The 18,577-nt window shown below is 49.7% G+C and overlaps 1 protein-coding gene across 1 annotated transcript in view; it reads right to left on the bottom strand.

Moving 5' to 3' along the window:
• Positions 1-18,577, bottom strand: part of MYO5C (myosin VC) — a 94,265-nt gene that overhangs the window by 45,425 nt on the left and 30,263 nt on the right. The window contains exons 10-19 of the mRNA XM_059701089.1: positions 17,278-17,543; positions 13,454-13,535; positions 11,339-11,479; positions 7,810-7,935; positions 5,422-5,505; positions 3,628-3,762; positions 2,625-2,722; positions 1,687-1,773; positions 1,130-1,241; positions 251-462 (exon numbers count right to left, since the gene is read on the bottom strand). Of these exons, the coding sequence (XP_059557072.1) occupies positions 251-462; positions 1,130-1,241; positions 1,687-1,773; positions 2,625-2,722; positions 3,628-3,762; positions 5,422-5,505; positions 7,810-7,935; positions 11,339-11,479; positions 13,454-13,535; positions 17,278-17,543 (1,343 nt within the window). The remainder of the gene's footprint in view (positions 1-250; positions 463-1,129; positions 1,242-1,686; positions 1,774-2,624; positions 2,723-3,627; positions 3,763-5,421; positions 5,506-7,809; positions 7,936-11,338; positions 11,480-13,453; positions 13,536-17,277; positions 17,544-18,577) is intronic.

Here is an 18,577-nt window from a genome sequence, read left to right as displayed (position 1 = left end):
ACCCTGACTGGGGCTTCCTCTCTTCTGGGTCCCGGTTGTCACCTGTCCCACATGGGGACAGGGGGCTGAGTCAGCACTACCTGCCCTCAGGGACACACCCTTCTCATCGGGAGGCTTATGGCCACCTCAGGGACATGCACCCTGGTCCCAGGAGAAAGGTCCTTTGTCCTTGACAGGCCCCTCCCCTCTCCCGGACGTGACCAGCAAAGAAAGCTGCACAACTGCACACATTTCCTTGGCCCCCACCTACCTGACGGTGTGCTGCCCCCGGAAGTACTGCTGGATGGTCAGGGCGGCTTGTCTCTCGCGGAGGAATTTTTTCCTCTGGAGCCAGCCACGGATGTGCTTTTGTATCACAACACAACCCTGCCTCAGTTTATCCAATCGGAGCTTCTCTAAATAAGCCACTTGGCCTGCTCTGAAGAAAATTTTGGTTTTACCAAACTGGTACTGATTGGAATCCTGGAAGAGAAAAATAATATAATCAAAAACAAAATCTTCTCAGATTTTCTACAGTATTTGGGAAAGACGTTTAGAGATTCAAAGATGCCCAAAACATTTGTTTACATTTTTGTTCTTTGACATAAAGCAGACAAACTCTGGTCACGATCTAGAAATTTACATTTTGACTTGTTTGCCCACAAAGGGGCACAGGCACCGGGAAAGGCTTGGTTTCTGTCTTCATTTTGGCTCCTCTTTGACCCCCTTCCTGACCATCATAACTCCTTCCCTATCTCTTTTCCATCATAACTCACTGCTTTGGCAATAATCTAAACCCACGCTGAAGGCCACGTCTGGAACCCTGGCTCGGTGACGTCTGGTGGACTGTGTAACATAAACCAGGCCCATGGAAGATCCCCAGGATGTGGGAGGACAAAGCCGGACAGGAGGACACTGTGGGAAGCCAGGGATGGAATTTGGGTCCCTAAAGGGGACGCCTGCTGCCAGGAGGTGATGCCCATGAGCCTGCTGCTCTGACCTCCTTAGCACATACAGGCGTAGGGCCCATCTTCTTTCCTCTTAGCCACCATGACAATTACAGTCCAGAGACTGAGGCAGGGATGAGGAAACGCGCTTGGGAGACGCGCTTCCTGGTCTGAGCCCGCGACTCGAGGTGAGCGAGCCTGACCTGGATGAGCCTGTGTAAAACCACCTTGCAGACCTCCTTCTTATCACCGAACGAAAGCTCTTGCTTGGTCATGAGGATACCATAGCGACTGTAGAACTCGATGTACGTCCACCTGGAAAGTCAAAGTGGATGTAAGAAGGCATGCCAGACAGGGAGCGTGCCATCTGTCACTGCTGGTGGGGTGCAGTCTGTTCTGGGGTGATGGCCCTGACCTCTGACCCGCCTCCCTGCTGGGACACCACCTGAATCTCATGCGGAGCACACCTGTCTACACCTGGACTGATTTTATTAATGCTCAGCTCCAACAATGTCCTCTCCCCCATCCCTGCTCCCTTTCCCAGGCATTGGGAGGCCACGAGTGACCCTGGGCAGCAGCTGGGGTGGGGGATGGGGTGGTGGTGATGGCAACCTCCCTTCCCTTCCCCCCATCCCCCTGCCCGTGCTGCCTGCCTATCATCCTGTTCTGGCCTAGAACAGTGGGACAAAACTTGGGAGCATGTTATGAAAGTATGTGACCAATTGGGCACTTTCTCCCGAAACAAGGACAGACCGCGTACCGGGATGGGTAGCTCTGCGCACTGATGCGAATAGTTTCCAGGACGCCGCAGGCTCGCAGCTGCTGGACAATTCTCTTGGAGTCAAACCTTAAAGAAGAGAATTTTACAAGGTGTTAAGCCATCATCATGGACGATCGGGCCCATGAGTAGTGCAGCAGAGCTACCCTGACCGGGAGCCCCCAGGGAGCAGGCCGTCTCTGTAACCCACAGGCCACACACAGCAGACGGCTAATGAAGATTTGTTGATGTCAGGTGAAAATGGCACCTCTGTGGCACAGTTCAGGAAGCTGAGGACACGGAGACAGGAGCGGCTGGTTCTGCTGTAGGCGACAGGGAGAGGGTCTTATGGGGAAACACCACTGGGCTGAGCTTCGAATGACAACAGAGTGGAAGAAATGTTCAAGCTGACCTCGTCCAAGTGCTCGTTTGATGCCTGAGTTCCCTTTACAGACACCCAGCAGGCAGCCCTCTGCCTTGGGTCTGGCCCTCTGGTGACCATATCCACCACCTCCAGGACAGCACATCCCCTCGGCCAGCTCTCAGCTCCATCAGCTAAGAGGTACCCAAGACCTTCCACTCACAGGTCTGGAGCCCTTTCCCGGGGCCCCAGAGGAAAGTCTCATGTCTCCTGCCACATCGGAAAGTGAAACTGTGACCTCCCTCCTTCAGCATTTCTCCTTTAAACACATACAAAGTCTTTCAGAACCAGGGAACATGCTTGGGCTTTCTCAGCTGCATAAACTTCAAGTACAGACTGTTCGTTCACCTCTCGCCCTTTGCTTCATGCTGGAGATAAGGGGCCTCGGCCACAGGGGTTGTGCTAACATTATGTGTACAGGGCAGGATCATTTGAATCAGAAACAGTAAAGTTCAAGACAATCGTAGGCACACTCCCCAGATATTATGACGGAAACACTCTGCCGCATGAGAGCACTTACTCAAAGGGCAATTTCTCATCGTTTGGCTTGATGCAGCGAACGTAGTGGGGCGTGGTCGCGTTGAGGGTCTCCATGAGCAAGGACAGAGAGCTGCGGAACTGGGAGACAGAGTCAGACAACAAATGTGATGAAAGGGAATGCTTACATCAGCGGTTCTCAACCTGTGGGTCGCGATCCCTTTGGAGGTCGAACGACCCATTCACAGGGGTTGCCTAAGACCATCGGAAAAAACATATATAATTACATATTGTTTTTGTGATTAATCACTATGCTTTATTTATTTATTTATTAAATATATTTTTATTGATTTCAGAGAGGAAGGAAGAGGGAGAGATAGAAACATCCATGATGAGAGAGAATCATGGATTGGCTGCCTCCTGCAAGTCCCCCACTGGGGATCGAGCCCACAACCCGGGCATGTGCCCTTGACCGGAATCGAACCTGGGACCTTTCAGTTCCCAGGCTGATGCTCTAGCCACAGCCAAACCGGCTAGGGCTAATCACTATGCTTTAATTATGTTCAATTTGTAACAATGAAATTGGGGGTCACCACAACATGAGGAACTCTATTAAAGGGTCGAGGCATTAGGAAGGTTGAGAACCACTGGCTTACATTGAAGCAAAAAAAGGCCCCACCTTGGTAAGTTAGGAGGAAAAGTTAACTTCATGTTAAACATCTATTATGAAAGGTTTCAACCCGTGACTGCAGTTATCAGCGTGTCCTACTGCCCTGGATGGAACACGGCTCTGTCCCACATTCCCACACAGCAGGAAGTGTGGTAAGTCACGCTACTGTGCAAATGTGCGGTTTGCCCAGGTGTGTGTGGCCTCGGAGGTTGAGGTGCGACCACGAGCAACTACTGCTTTTCTTTGCATTTGAGTTTACGTCCCATTGGATGAAGCGTGGTGCCATGTCCAGGCCTGCAATGTGGGTCCGCCCAGAGCCCGGCTCCCTGGGGCCTGGCTGAGCCTGTGGCCCCTCACCCTCAACACCTCCTGGTACCTTGCTCCCCACGGTGGTCCGGAACTGCTTATTGTTGGGCTTGATGACTTGCTTGGCAGATTTCATCGTGATCGCTGAACCAAAAGGGGAAGGGGGAACTGGACTTTCTTGGAAAAACTTGGCGCAGAGGTAAAACTGGAAGGAGCAGAGAGGATTTCAGTGTCCAAAAATGCTCACCCACAGCCCTCAGCTGGTACAAGCCACGTAAATGACCACAATGAGCCCATCCAAACCAGTGGAGGGTCAAGTGACAGTCTTTACATCAAGTCTCAATTCCTTGAGCGATCTCCTCACTCAGGATGACCAGGAATGGAAGCAGAGATTGTCTGTACGTGAGCATCACTCAGTGTCGGGAAGGTGGAAACACGTACAAGGCCTACCTGTGCGCCTGGAATCTCCCTCCCACCCCACATCCTCACTCCCACAGATCCAAAGCCAATCCATCATTCAAGGTTTTGTTAACATATTTTCCACCCTGCCCCTTCACAATGCCTTCGCTGGTGCCCAGCAGGAAAGAATTCCACATTTCTCTGAACTGTCTTAATCTTTTATTTGTACCTCTTCTAAGACACTCATTACTTTCTACCTAACCAGTTATTTCTTTAAATGTCCATCTTCTCTCTTAGAGTGAACCTCCTATTTTTTATTTTAAATCGGACATTGATCTCCTTCAGGGCGGAACCTCTGCCTGATGCATCTGGTGTGCCCACGGAGTGGGTCTGAAACCCGAGTCTCCGAGAGCCTGTGTGCCTTACGGGAGACTCATCGGTGTTTCCACAGGATCTGCCTCCGTCTCCCAGACTGGACCCCAGGCTAAGCTTGGGGGTGAGTAAACAACTGGCAAATTAAGTCAACTAATTTCTACACAAGATGCAGGCCATTTCTACACTGGATTCTCTACCATGAACCAGTTTCAATGACTGAAGGTGTCACGGCCAGTGATTGATTTATTGTCATTAGTGGAATTCCCCGTGCTCATCTGGGAAATGGTCAAAATACCTGAACATCAACAAAGGACTGGGATCTTTTAAAAGAAGGAAAATAATTATGATAACCAAATCTTCACAAAAATGAAGGCTTATGAAATATCCTTTCTCTCAAATTTTAATAAAGACATGTTTAAAGAGGAAATTAAAAAAAAGCCAGAAGTCACTCTTTTGGTGACACCAGTGATCACACAGAACCGTGGGTTTGAGGAGCTTCCCCGGCCACAGCCACTGTCCCTCCCTGTGTGGTTCTCTCCCCCTCGTGCTTGGGTTTTCCCTGCACACTCAGCACTGCCTACCATTGCTGATTATGCGCTTAACTCTGGTGCTCCCTCTAGGATGTGAGGCAGGAACCCCATCTGCCCTGCTCACTGCTGCATCCCCAGAACTCAGGCCAGTGCTTAGCACATGGCAGGTGCTGCAACAATAGTATCTGTGGCTGAATGAATAAAATGTGAGCTGTGGTTCTTTAAATGGCCAGATCAGCTGTCCTTCTCTGTTATTTGCACATTTGATTTCTGAGTTTGCATATAGCAGAGGTTTGTATGCTTTCAGAAGCTAGACACATATTTTAGTCCCAATTCTAAAATAGCTTTTTGTACGTCTGACTTACAATTTGCCACTGCAAGACACACACACACACACACGCACACACACACACACACACACTCACACTCACACACTCACACACACACACACTCACACACACACACACACACTCACACACTCACACACTCTCACTCCGTACTCCTTCCTGACGCGCATCTGCAGAATGCAGAACATAATTACCCCTCGGGACTTGACAGACCTTGCTCGCTCTCAGGGTTTCAACCAGCATGTCATAGACGGTGTCTCTGTTCTTTTCAAGGAAACCTTCGCATTTATACTCGACCTATGCAGGGGAAGGAACTCATTATTTCCAAAAAGACAACAGCAGACAGCACCTAAGTACCAGAAGTTTCTTTTCTTTTTAAAGAAAGAGCAACGAAGGGGCTCTACAGACAATCTCCCAACACAGAGGTTCGGCTTCTGTTGGCCACAGCCGCCCCAACGGATGAAGCTTAGAAAGCTGGGAACACATCACGGACGGAAGGGGCCGGCTGCCCACCGCCCGGATTCCCGCTGGCCGCTGATCCCTGGTATCTCACCCGTCCATTCCCTCTGGCCACACTGACCATTCTCTGCAGTGTGGGCGGTTAATACACACGAAGGTCTAACAAGACCTGGGCTGGGGCTCACCGGCCTTAGAAGCCACCGGGGAGAGGAAACATTTCAGTGGTGTCCTTTGGGTTCAAACAGAAATGTTTTCCTAAATCAGCATTAATGGGGCAGAAAAGAAAGAACCTGACCACCTGACCACAGAGCTTTCCAGAGCCAGCAAAGCTCTTAGAGTCGGGGTGAGGCTGGGTGAGTGTTTGCACTGCTTGAATCAGGCTTAGAAAAGCTCTCCAGCAGCCCTTTCAGATTCACGAGATTTCAGGAATTCGCTTCTGAGTTACATATTTTCATATGTGACATATATCCTTCGTAAATTTAAAAAAATGTTTGAGAATAAAATATTAGCTATGAGGATGCAGGCTTTCGGTGCTGGGACCTCGAGGCAGAGCAGGTGCTCAGTGACCCCCGAGCAAGGACTCTGCTTGTCCCTCTGGGTGAGGAAGGGTCCTCTCTGGGATCCCTGACTGTCTGTAAACACTCCCTTGTGAATGAAGTACTTGGATTCTTGTATAAATGCTTCCAGCTGGTGGTGTGAGCCACTTGTTGAAATGAGCAAAGCTGTGGCAAATGGAGAGCCTTTTCGATCGGGGAGACCATCTGCGGGGAAGGTCACAGAGAGCTGCGTGCCTCTGTCGGGGGCCCGGGGACCGAGGGAAGATGTGCCGTCTTGCTGCATCTAAGCATAGCTGCCTCACTTTCTAAATGACTATGTCCTCGGCTTCCTGAATTGAGAGCTAAGCTGACCTTACAGTGTGTGTGTTTTGCCCACCAATCCGCAGCCCACTCAAGTTACTGCCTCAATTCTTTTACGAGGCATTTCTTGGAAGTGCCAGGTGAGAGCATGAGATGTACGGAAACTGTGTGTTATAAAGAGGGCCTCTGAAATAAATCCCAGTGGTGCTTTGCATGACGTCTGATCCTTCCTTTCTTTCCCCCTTGGGGACCCCAAGTAGGAAATTATAAAGGACACCTCGAAAATGTAAGTATAACTTGTTATATCATCATCCATCTCACTTGCCTCTCTTCAGGAACCAAATCTGAGAAGCCCTAAGCCCCAAAAGGCTATCACATTTCACAGCACTCCTCTAGCCCACAGAGTGGCTACCGCTTTCCAGCCTCCTGTCCCTCCCAGGCCCTCGGTCACTCGCACGGCCAGCACACGCTGGCCCACAGCGCCGGCCGCTGGGACAGGCAAGCACAGCCCGTTCCCAGCATCCCCAGTGCTGGCCAGGCCTCGAGCGTGACAGCCACTGAGGAGAGGAGCTTCCCTGGGAAAGGAAAACAAGGTGAGAAGGCACGTTTACGGCAGGTGGTTATGGCGATTTGTCTTTCCCCCTTCGTTAGGGAGGGGCAAAAGTAGGTTTGCAGTTGATTGTAGGGAAAATAACACAATAACTAATAAATAATCATATAAGAATAAGTTGTGTGGGTACTCACAACGCTAAACCTACTTTTACCCCACCCTGTATTTTCTAAGCTTTCTGCCATGTGATTTTTACAAAATAATTTTCTTTTTTAATAGAGTAACATTTGTTTCATTAAAAATAGGAGGTTTATCAAGAAAATAAAGATCACCTAGGAAACCCACCATCTTCGCCAACCTATGTCACCCATACAATAATTACAACTTAATAACAAAGGAAAACCTCAAAAAAAGCATAGCTTTTGTTATAAGAAACAATTACGCTGTCCTGATTATAACAGTTTTACGGAGAAAATAAAATGACAAGAGGTTGATAAATTCACAGTAAATCCTAATGCAGAAACGGGGTCCACCGGCAATATGTTTATCTTTAATATATTGTACAACAGGAAGCAGTATAACAGGAAGGCGTGCGTTCTGTGATAAAGACAAATGAAGAATTGCTGCGTGTACTCGTGTCCCATGAGTTGGATCCGACCTGAGAAGTCCCTGGCCAGCCTCTCCCACGGGAAGCAGCTCTGGCTCCCCACACAGCGCCCTCCCAGATCACTGTACCTTATCAGCAAAGTGCTGGATGATAAAGGATGCATTTGACATTCTGGGCTTTTCAAACAAAGAGTTCTTGTTGACGAAATTATTATACAGCTTTTGAAGCCAGTTTTCATCAGTTCCATGTGGCAACTGGAAGAGGAAGCACACCGAATATCAAGTAAAGAAAATAGAGAGGAAGGTTGAGTAGAGGCAAGGAAAAGTGCTCATTTTTTAAAAATAATTTTTTTATTTTTCAATTACAGTTGATATACAATATTTTATTAGTTTCAGGAGTATAACCCAGTGAGTGGACATTATATAACTTCCTAAGTGATCACCCTGATGAATCTAGTATCCATCTGACATCATAGTTATTACAGTATTACTGACTGTACTCCGTATGCTGTACTTTACCATCCCTGTAAGTACTAATTTGTATTTTTTAAATCCTCACCTGAGGACAAGCTTTTATTGATTTTTAGAAACCGAGAGAGAGAGAGAGAGAGAGAGAGAGAGAGAGAGAGAGAGAGAGAGAGAAACATCGATCAGTTGCCTCCTTGAATGTGCCCCAACCGGGGATTGAACCCACAACCTAGGTGTGTACCCTGACTAGGAATGGAACCTGCAACCTTTTGGTGTATGGGATGACATTCCAATCAAATGAGACCTTTATCCCTTTCACCCTGTCCCCCAACCCTCCTCCCCTCTGGCAACCACTAGTTCTCTCTTTGTGTCTATGAGTCTATTTCTATTTTGTTTATTTGTTTTGTTCTTTAGATCCCATATATCAGCAAAATCATATATTTGTCTTTCTGTGACCGACTTACTTCATTGAGCATAATATCCTCTAGGTCCATCCATGCTGTCACAAATAATTAAGATTTCATTTCTTTCTATAGAAAAGCACTTATTCTGAGAAACCAAGACATGAGGGCCTTAGGAGTGAAGGGCTCTAGATCCACAGCTCCTTTTTAAAAAGCAACTCTAGCCCTGGCCGGGTGGCTCAGTGGGTGGGAGTGTTGTCTGGTACACCAAAAGGTGGTGGGTTCAATTCCCAATCAGGTCACATACCTATGTTTCCAGTTCAATCCTTGATCGGAACACGACAGGAGGCAACTGATTGATGTTTCTCTCTCTCTCTCTCTAAAATCAATTAAAAAATCATAACCTCGAGTGAGGATAAAGTAAATAAATACTTTTGTAAAAAAGCAACTCTAGGCATAAATCTGTCCTTGATCTCTGCCGGGAGCCGGTCCATGCTTGCTGTTTCAAGGGACCTGGCATATATGGCATACTGTTCTTAATATGTTTGCTCACCTTCTTGGCGCTGTGTTTTAACCAAGGTCACCTCTCCGAGAAAGGTTGAATCCCCAGGTAGGGATTTTCCCCTGAAGTTAGGGAGGGAATAAAACCCCTCAACTAAGTGCCAGGCGGGTAATTAATCCCTTTGACTACGAACAATCATGCTTAAACTACATAATCTTTTCTCCCTGGAATGGAGATAAGAAACGCCCTAACCTTTGTAATAGAGATTGATAGGATTGAATCAACTGGTATAAATACAGATGCAACAAGACAACAACAGACAGAACTCATGAGACAGAACTCAGAACACAGAACTAAGGACACAGGGCTTGGAAGACAGGACCAAGAGAGACAGAGCCTAGGCACAGAACCTACACAGAACGTTCTCTAGAGACAGAAGAACTTCGCTGGAGAGAGCATGCCGGAGGATCCTGGAGAGGGACTGGCCTCGGAGCCTAGAGACAGAGCCTAGCGGGAGAACATGGCAAGGGATCCTGGACTGAACCTGACTACAGAGATTGGCAGGAGAACCTGACTGGAACCTGGACACTGAACCTGACTGGAGTACCTGTACAGAACCTGGCTGGAGACCCTGACAAGCGAACCCGGCTATGATGATCAACTGAACGCTATCTCTGTATCGTTCCTTCTTCGCCGACTCCGTCCACACCTTTGGGGACCCCTGGACCCGCTGGGGTTGGACCCCGGCAGATCTCAACAATCTTCAGAGTGATATTTAAATGGCTATATCAATGCCCTTTTAGAACAAAATGTTATAAGCTACAAGGAAATGGTCATATAATAACTTAAGAATGAAGAATTTTACTTCTGTAAAATGGGCAGTATTTTTATATTTTTCTCCAAAGAAGTCCAAAGGTTCAGGGAAAAATAGCACTGGTTCCATTACGTGCACAAGACTTAATTCTCAGTTTTATGGGGAAAGACTGGCACTTAAATGTAGTTCCCCTCCCCCTGGAGAAGTTTTTCTTTTGTTTCACTGCCTAATGAATAACTACCTCCTTGCACTAAGATCTTACCTCCTCAAACTAAGCTAGCTGCAAAACTTGTTCTTGATACTGGTGATTTTAAAGCTATCAAGTATATTCAGCCTGAGCGCTGTGAATCTAATACCTTATTAGGTTCAAACTAGAGGCCCGGTGCATGAATTCGTGTACAGGTGGGGTCCAGCTTGCCCGCCCCGATTGGGCCAGCCAGCTGGGGGAAAGGGATGCGGGAGGTTGGCTGGCCAGCCCTGCCCCCGATATGGGGGGTGGGGCGGCTGATCGGGGACTGGGACAGCTGTTGGGGGGGGGGGGAGAGGCCTTGGGCGGTTGACGGGCCCTGCCCCCTGGTCGAACTCCAGGTCAAGGAGACAATTTGCATATTACCCTTTTATTATATGGGATGACTCCTGCATACTGCTTTGTGACACTGGTCACCTAGGGCTATCTGTGATTTTCTAGAGACCACCTTGTCCTCTGTCCCCTGCCCCAAGTAGATCATTCCAGAGTGCTTGGCACTGACACTGGCCCTTTAATCTTATATCACTGCAGGTACTAAAGCTCAGGGCACCAGAACAGATGGTCTGTGAGAAGAACCATGCGACTGAGAATTCTAGGAGAAAACGCCAATAAGTCCTCAACATTATAATCTTTTTTTGGTACAAATAAATATCTGAAAAAGAAACAGAACCTATGTTTGAACATCAAAACACCACCTTTAAACCAAAAAATGACTAGTGTCCTGGGGATTATTTGTTCCTGTGGCCCCATGAAGGGCATTGCGAGGCTGACTCACCACAAAGTTGCTCTTCCCAGGGGGAACTAAGAAGAGGAGAACTCCTAGGGACCCCTTCTCCCAAGTGTATGGCATTGATTTTTCAGCCACACCCCCCGATGGGTGAGTCACAGAATCAGGAACTCACTTCTTGTTAGTCATTAACAATGGGCACGGGGTCACTCGCTACTTCCATGTGCACTCTACACACACGTAGGGACAGCCTCAAAGGGCGCCTCCTTGCTGGACGTGACCTAAGAGTTTGTGCATGTTACCCAAGGGTGGGCCCCACACACTGAGGTGGGAGGCTCACCTGGCCCTCATAAGTTCCTGCTGTGGACGCTGCCCAGCATTAATATACAACCACTGGGTAGCACATCAAGAATTTACATGTACATTTTTAAAAAATCCACTTTACAATATGCTCATCTGTTACTACTCACAAGTTGGAGGGAAAAGAATTTTAAGTTACCAAGCATTCTTCATCCAGCAACTCCAAAATGCCCATTTTTGCTTCAATCAGGTCAATAACTGATTGATTGTCATAAAAATCGATCAGAGTCCAAGGGATATCTTCCTTCATATATTCTTCTTGTTCAAGTTTGAAGACATGCTGGGAAGAATCCAGAAGTTAATGCAGAGTAAAACAGAACACTGAGGTGTGCTTCCGAAGAGCAGGGTGTAAGCATTTGGAAGATGGAGATAGAGGACAGGTTTTCAATGTCTGTGGAGGACCCAGAGGTGCAGGCTACACCCCTTATCCATGACCAATGCCACTGAATTCCTATTGCAGGGTTAGACTTCACTCCCCCACCCAGTCTGGGTGGATGCCCACATCCCATCACCTTCAGCACCGATGGCACTCAGGGTGGTCCCGGGGCCTCCCTGCTCGCACGCTGCTGCTCTCCAGGATGGAGCCAGCCTGCCGAGAATGCTGGCTGTGGGCCAGTGCGAGGAGCCAGCCACTGGCAGAGCTTCGTTCACTACTTGTGAGGGTACCAGGGGGCTTCCCAGAGCCTGGCTCAGCTTTTCCTGGCGGCAGGTGGCAGGAGTCAGGGCTGTGAGGAGAGAGCCTCCCACAGAAGCATCCAGTGGGAGCAGCCCTGAAGCACAGTAGGTGGTTGAGAACCAGCCAGAGAGAGAGCACAGCAGCGAAGGGGGACGATGGGAAAGCACAGTAGGATGAGGGTGGGTGGGTGCAAGCCCCCATGTGGCCTTTTCCTAGGGGCAGTGAGGACCCAGGAAGGGGAGGGCATGAGTGAGGGAGGGTCAGGATGAGACCTGGTAGTTCAGCTTGGGGTGGGGGCAGGACTGGAGGCAGAGAGGCCCGCCAGGACTCAGTTCGGCTGTGGCTGGACACTTGGGAGGTGGCCTGGAGGACTCTGGGGGAGGAAGATGACCAAGAGCCACAGTTAGGACAAACATTAGGCCAGGACACTGTGTCAATGATAGTGGTTTAACCACAAAAGTAAGCAGGGAGGGTACAGAGGCCAAGAGGGGAAGGCGGTGGGTTCCCTCTGTCACTGCTGAGCTACCTGAGGCCACCTGGTGCGGGGGCCCAGCAGCAGCCAGATTCATGGGACAGGAGCTAGGAGACAGTCCTCACTAGGGCTTCAGTGCTGACATTTTAAGGCATTACCCCTCCCAGGAGGCTCTGCACATTGACAGAGGACTCGAAAGAAAGGAGTTGGAGAAGAACAGGAGGAAAACACAGTTGCAGCCTCTGCTATGCTATTTCTAGGAGGTGTCTTGCATATGCATTATTTTAAGTTGTGTTGGGGAGAGGGAAGATCTGCAGATTTATATTTTAGTTATACTGCATATCTACTTGGAATAAAGCTTGCTGTGGTCATTAAATGCGAAACACAGGTATCCTTGAGAATGCTAATAGAAATTTTCAATAGGATAACACGTAATGCTCACACGTGGATTAATTCTGGGGTAAGGAAAAGGAAAGAAAAGAAACACTGAATATGAATCAACATTAGGTCTTCTCAACAACATTAGGTGGGTGGTACTGAACCATTTTTAAAGTGAGGAAACTGAGTCTCAGAGAGCCCGGGGTCCCAGAGGAAGCAGGTGGGAGAGCTGAGACTCAAACCAGTTCAGTTTGGGCAAAAGTCCGTGCTCTCCAGGATGTCATTCTGTCTTTTCTTCGGGGTTGTGTGGGAGAAGACGACTTTCAAAAGACAAGCAGGAGAGTTCACCAGGTGAAGATGGAGGGGTGGGGAAAGGGCGGGAACAGCAGGTGGGTGACAGCAGAGCAGCAGGTGCAACGATGCAGCGTTTTGCAAGGACGGGGCCTTCAGGAGGCTAACAAACCCCTTGGTCTGACTGCTCATCGGGGTCTGTACCCGAGAAAGACATGAGGAACTGGAACTGAAGAGCAGGCAGGTGGCTCCAGAAGATAAAACAGGAAGGTGGGAAGGTGTGATTTCAGACACGGCCACAAGGTGGTGCAGCGACGCCGCGTGCGGCTCCTTTAATAATCACAACTTGCAGAGGGAAGAAGCCTGGTTTGCCTCCTTCCAGATTCCCTGCGCTCGGCGCCAAGAATGAGTTTCAAGAAGGGAGAAAAGTCACCTACCAGGTTAAACTGCTGTTGCAGTTTTTCATTAGCGTAATTGATGCAAAACTGTTCGAAGCTGTTCACATCAAAGGTTTCAAAGCTGAAATGCAGTTAAAATGTAAATGTAAAGTTAAAATGTAACTTGGAGGACATATACATCATTTATTGGTCAGTATTTTTTGGACAAAGTTCATAGCTGAAAAGTTAGCTGTGCTTTCTGAAAGTTTTAAATATACCTGAATGCTTGACAGTCAATCTACAGCATAAATCAGCTTTTCCCAGGTTGCCTCAGAAGGAATGGTATGTACAAAACACCCACCATGAGGCAGCCATTAAATCAGACCCCTCACAATATCATGTATCATTTCATTCACAGCCGTACTGTTATCATCACTTTGTAGATGAGGAAATAAGGCTCCGAGAGGTTCGGAAACTTGCCTAAGGTCACACAGCGATGTCAGACTGCTGTGAGCCTGCTGGGCTAGAACACTGACGCTTTCGGTAAAAAAGCAATGCTCTTTCCTACTCCCTATTCGCTGCCAGTTGGAGGGAGAGGCAGCACAGTTCTGCCTCCACCAGGGTGCTTTCCCAGGTCTTGGAAGAAAAGGGCAATCGTTTAACACTATAGCCCAGCAGGCCCCATCAGGTCTGCGACAGACATGCCCTGCCTCCATCCTCAGACTTTCAGCGCTGTCGCTGACACTGCCCTGAAGTTGCCCACTTGTGGGCTGGCAGGAGGTGGGCAGGTGACAGAGAGGGGAAGCAGGCTGGAGAGCCGCCAGTAAGCTGTGCGGGGCCTTGGCAAACAGGATTATCCAACGGGGCAGCTGCTACCTGGTGCTCAGCTCCCGCCAGCTGTGGCCATGGATGAAAGCAGGTCAGGATGCTAGATCACCTGATTCTCCAGAAAAGCCAGAAATCTGGACGTTTATGTGAATTATCCCATGTTACTGGCTGAACAAAACTCATGCATGAAATTCCCTGCCCGGCCAGGGGAACGCTTCTGCCAGGAGGAAGTTCCCGGTGCTTAGGCATCAGCATAGATACACATCGCTTCCTCCGAACACCGCCCCAGCCGGAGGGCTACAGCGACCCCACGGTCACACGTGAGGGTCAGAGGAGACGGTGACCATCGCGGAGAAGGCGGCCAGCAAATGTGCCAGACATGCAATTTGACGCCAGCTCTTGGTGCCTCCAAAGCTGTGGTTCTTCACTTCTCTATCCCCTGGGGTCTTGCCATTGCCAACATGGATCCCCTGGGAGTGTCACTCGACAGCCAGCTTGGCTCAGTTTAGACTTCCTGGGCAGTTGAAGGGCCTCGACTTTCTCTAAACAGCTCCAGGCTGACTCGGAGCAGGAGCCGTACCCACACAGCCCCATTCCACATGCACTGGGCGGGGGGGCCGAGCAGAGGGGGTGCTCAGGCTGGACACTGCGGACAGGCCGGGGCTGGTTGGGGAAGGGTCAAAAGGGCCTGACTGTGCTCCACAGTGCACGGCCAAGGCCAGAGGCAGGGCTTTCTGGAGCAGGAACCGAATGTCACTCATCAGTGATTATTTCCCTGCCCTCTTGCCCACCTTCCCCAGAGCTAAAGTTCACAACCCAGCGGAAAGAACTAAACCTATGACTTAAAAGGCCAGAAGCTCACTGGCGATGACAACACTTCACATTTGAACGATGCTGGTGGTTCTGGAGCTCTCTTTGCCAATTCTTCTGTTCGATCTTCGTCGTACCCTGCGACAGAGGCCCCACTCTACAGAGGCAGAAGCTGAGGCTCGGAGAGGCTCTGCGGCTTTCTCGGGGCCACACGCCCGGTACGCTGCGGTGCGCACTCCCAGGGGTCTGGCCTCCCAGCCCAGGCCTTCACAGCTCTGGGGCCGGAGAACACCAACACCACTGGCCGGGGGACCCCAAGCCCTCATGTCGTTCCCAGCTGCACCTCCGGGCTCACAGCTTCATCTTTAAAGGCTCTGAGTGAGGGAGCACTGCCTATGAGGCTGCCTGATTTCTAGGCCAAACTGAGCTCAGTTCTCTCCAAAGTTTCAGAGTGCGCACGGAACAGGGCTCACTAGACATGAGCATCCTGGAGAAGGCATGAAAGGACTCGCCTAGGCAATAGCATCATTACTTAAAAAGGGGTGCTTATTCTCTTGGAGGGGTACCATTTTGGAGGGGTGGCTGCAAGCATGTTACTTTTATACTTTTTGAAGAGGAATTTAATTTTAAAGTTAAAATTTAACACATACTCTAAGAAGTTCTTGTGAATTTATAATTATTCCTGTCTCAGGTTTGCACACTTAGCCAAAACATTCAGATTCCTGGATCTGACTCTGGGCTACATGCCATTCTCCTCACTTACTGCTCCTCGCACTCAGCTGCCTCCTCTCTCCCCATCCCCAGGAACCTCCCACGCATTCCTTTCAAAGAACCATCCCCACCTAATTACCTACCTGCCCACTCCACTAAAATTTACATCCCAAAAGGGCAGGGGCCATGTGTCAATGCTGTTCACCGATCACACCCAACACGGGGCCTGGCACATAGATATTTGTATAGCTATTTGTTGGATGAATGAAATAATATATTCTTATAATAAAGGCCTATTTATTTTTAAGGCATCTTTAAAAACACAGAAAACAACAGAGAATAGTACAACAATCACCTATTTCTACCACAAAGAGACTATTGTTTTACAAGTCTACTTACATCCTTATTGGCTGCTCACATACCTTTTTTAGCACAAGGAAAGGTAAATAATTTACTAGAGATCCCCGCAATGTCTCAGTATTTTATAACTGTTGACATGTACTATTAATTGGTAGTCATTGTATTAGTTGAGTCTAAGTTAAACAAAGTGACTCCCTTGAGGCACCCTCTTTACCTGGGGTCAGTGTGCCGCACTGCCCGCCCTTCCCCGGGTGGGGAGGCCTAGACCTGGCTCTCCCCTCTGCATGGGGAGGGGGCTGGGCTGCTTTTCACAGACCTGGGGGACTGACCGCTCCCAGTCTGGGTGGAACACTGTGGTGCCTTTCGTGAGACAAGCTGCCCCTTGTCCCGGAGAGAAGCCAGGGTTGGTCTGGGAGGGGAGGGCTTGGGCGTGGAAGGCCAGGTGCCAACAAATAAAGCCGGAATGTGATGGCCCCTCGCGCCCACCTCCACACGGGCCTGGCCACACATGCCCTCTGGGTGTGTGCGAGCATCATTCGTGGGAGTCTGGCCTGGGATTTAGGAAAGCATGTTGGGGCAAAGAGAAGGGAGAACGGAACTCCAACGTGGACTCCTGGGGAAGGGCTGGGGCAAATGCAATACCCGCATTATACGGGAAAGGATGAGGACTTGGGTGTGGGAGGCAGCTTGGCAAGAGGCCTTGGTTTGCGTCCTCCTCCGGCCTGTGGGCCTGGGCAAGGGCAGGACCTCCGGGATGTCATTCCCAGTGAAACGGGAAAGGGACACGGGGTCCACACCTCACGGGGTCTCTATCAGGAGACAGAAGTGGGCCAGGGCCTCCCACGGTGCTGGGTCCTCCCCCAGCCTGGCAGCCTCGCTGCTCCACCCTAACAGGGGAGAGTCTCAGGGCTGAGTGAGGGTGGGTGAGCAGCGCATGGAAACCACCCGGCATGGTCGCGGGCCACGGTGAGCTCTCGAGGGGCCGTTGCTAACTTAGCATTTACTAACACACTAAATAAGACACTGTCGCCCAGGAGACTGGACTTAACATCCATATGTGCAAAAACCGAGGACACCACCTCCCTGATCACAGGAAACACAGAGGAGCAGCCAGAACCGAATGATGTAAGGATAACGGGCATTCGACATTCAAATGGGGAAAGACAGGCTCTTACCCATAAATGTCCAAAACACCAATAAAAGTGTGCTGCTTGCCTGAAAACTGCAACGCTTGGTTAATTCTCTCCACAATGAAGTCAAACAGGTGAGCATAGACCTTCTTGGCCAGCGCGTCCCTGGCGTTGGCGGCCTGGGGCCGGGTCATGGGCTTCACCACCGTCTCCGAGGTCGTGATGATTTTGCGATTGCACAGCCACTGAGCGACGCTGCCACGCTCCAGGCCCAGGAGCTCGCAGAACACCTGCAGGTGACTGTCATCCGCCTTTGAAAACAAACACGGGCCCCATCAGGGCCGTCAGCCACCAAAGACAGCACGGGCGCCCCCCCGCCAGGGCCCCTGCCCCCACTTAGCCTGCATGAGAGGAGGACGAGCTGGTGTGAGAACAGCCAGGACTCAGAGACACGGCCAGGCCTGGGCGTGAAGCGGGAGCGCCCAGCGGCAGGAGCCTGCATCTTGCCCCTGGCAGGACCCTGCTGCCATCTGCATTCGTAGGTGTGCTTTTTACTAGTGCTCTTTTCTTCCTCATGCAGACATTAATGAGAATAACTAAACACAGGCCCCCTAGCAACCATCACTCATATTTGTCACAGAAGACACACACATAAACTTACCTAGTGTCCATTAATAAAGCAATCTGTCACAGAACTTACACGGTAAAGGTAGGAGGTGTCCTTTCTGCTTACAACTGTCCCGTGCCCTTCAGGCCCTATATAACCTGTACCCCTCAGCCCCCCACTTTCCAGCCTCACCTTCCACCCCTCCTTTCACACACTCCTCTTTGGATATACTGACTTTTTTGCTATTTCTGAAATTACACTCCTTGCCCCAGACACAGGCAGAGTTCACGTCCTTGTGTGCAGGCCTCTGCCCACTGCTGCCGTGTCAGAAAGAAAGGAGGAGGATTCATGTGTGAGGCGGCCTTTCACAGAGAAATTTTCTGAAGGCCCTGCTCCTCTCTACCCTACTCTGCCTTCTATTCCTTTTGAACAGCCATCAGCAGCTGCCAGAGCCTGTGATTGTGTATAGTGTCTCCTCTCCTCTGATTAAAAGCTCCTCGAGGGGCACCTTGCTTTGTGTTGGTCACTGCTGTTTCTCCAGAGCCTACAACAGTGCCTGGCACATAGCAGTGCTAGTCAAATTTGTTGAATAAAAGAAAACTACATAGAAAATGCACTTCTCCCCCCTCTTCTGTTGCAAGAGAAAGAAGCTTTACTCTTTGAAGACAATCCATGGGAACCCTTGCTTTCCTCTTCCTATTAAGCTGGCCTCCCCAGTTGGTCCAACGTGCCTGGTGC

The sequence above is a fragment of the Myotis daubentonii genome, chromosome 1 (assembly GCF_963259705.1).
Source record: "Myotis daubentonii chromosome 1, mMyoDau2.1, whole genome shotgun sequence".
NCBI lineage: Eukaryota > Metazoa > Chordata > Mammalia > Chiroptera > Vespertilionidae > Myotis > Myotis daubentonii.
This window is presented reverse-complemented; position numbering and strand designations above follow the sequence as displayed.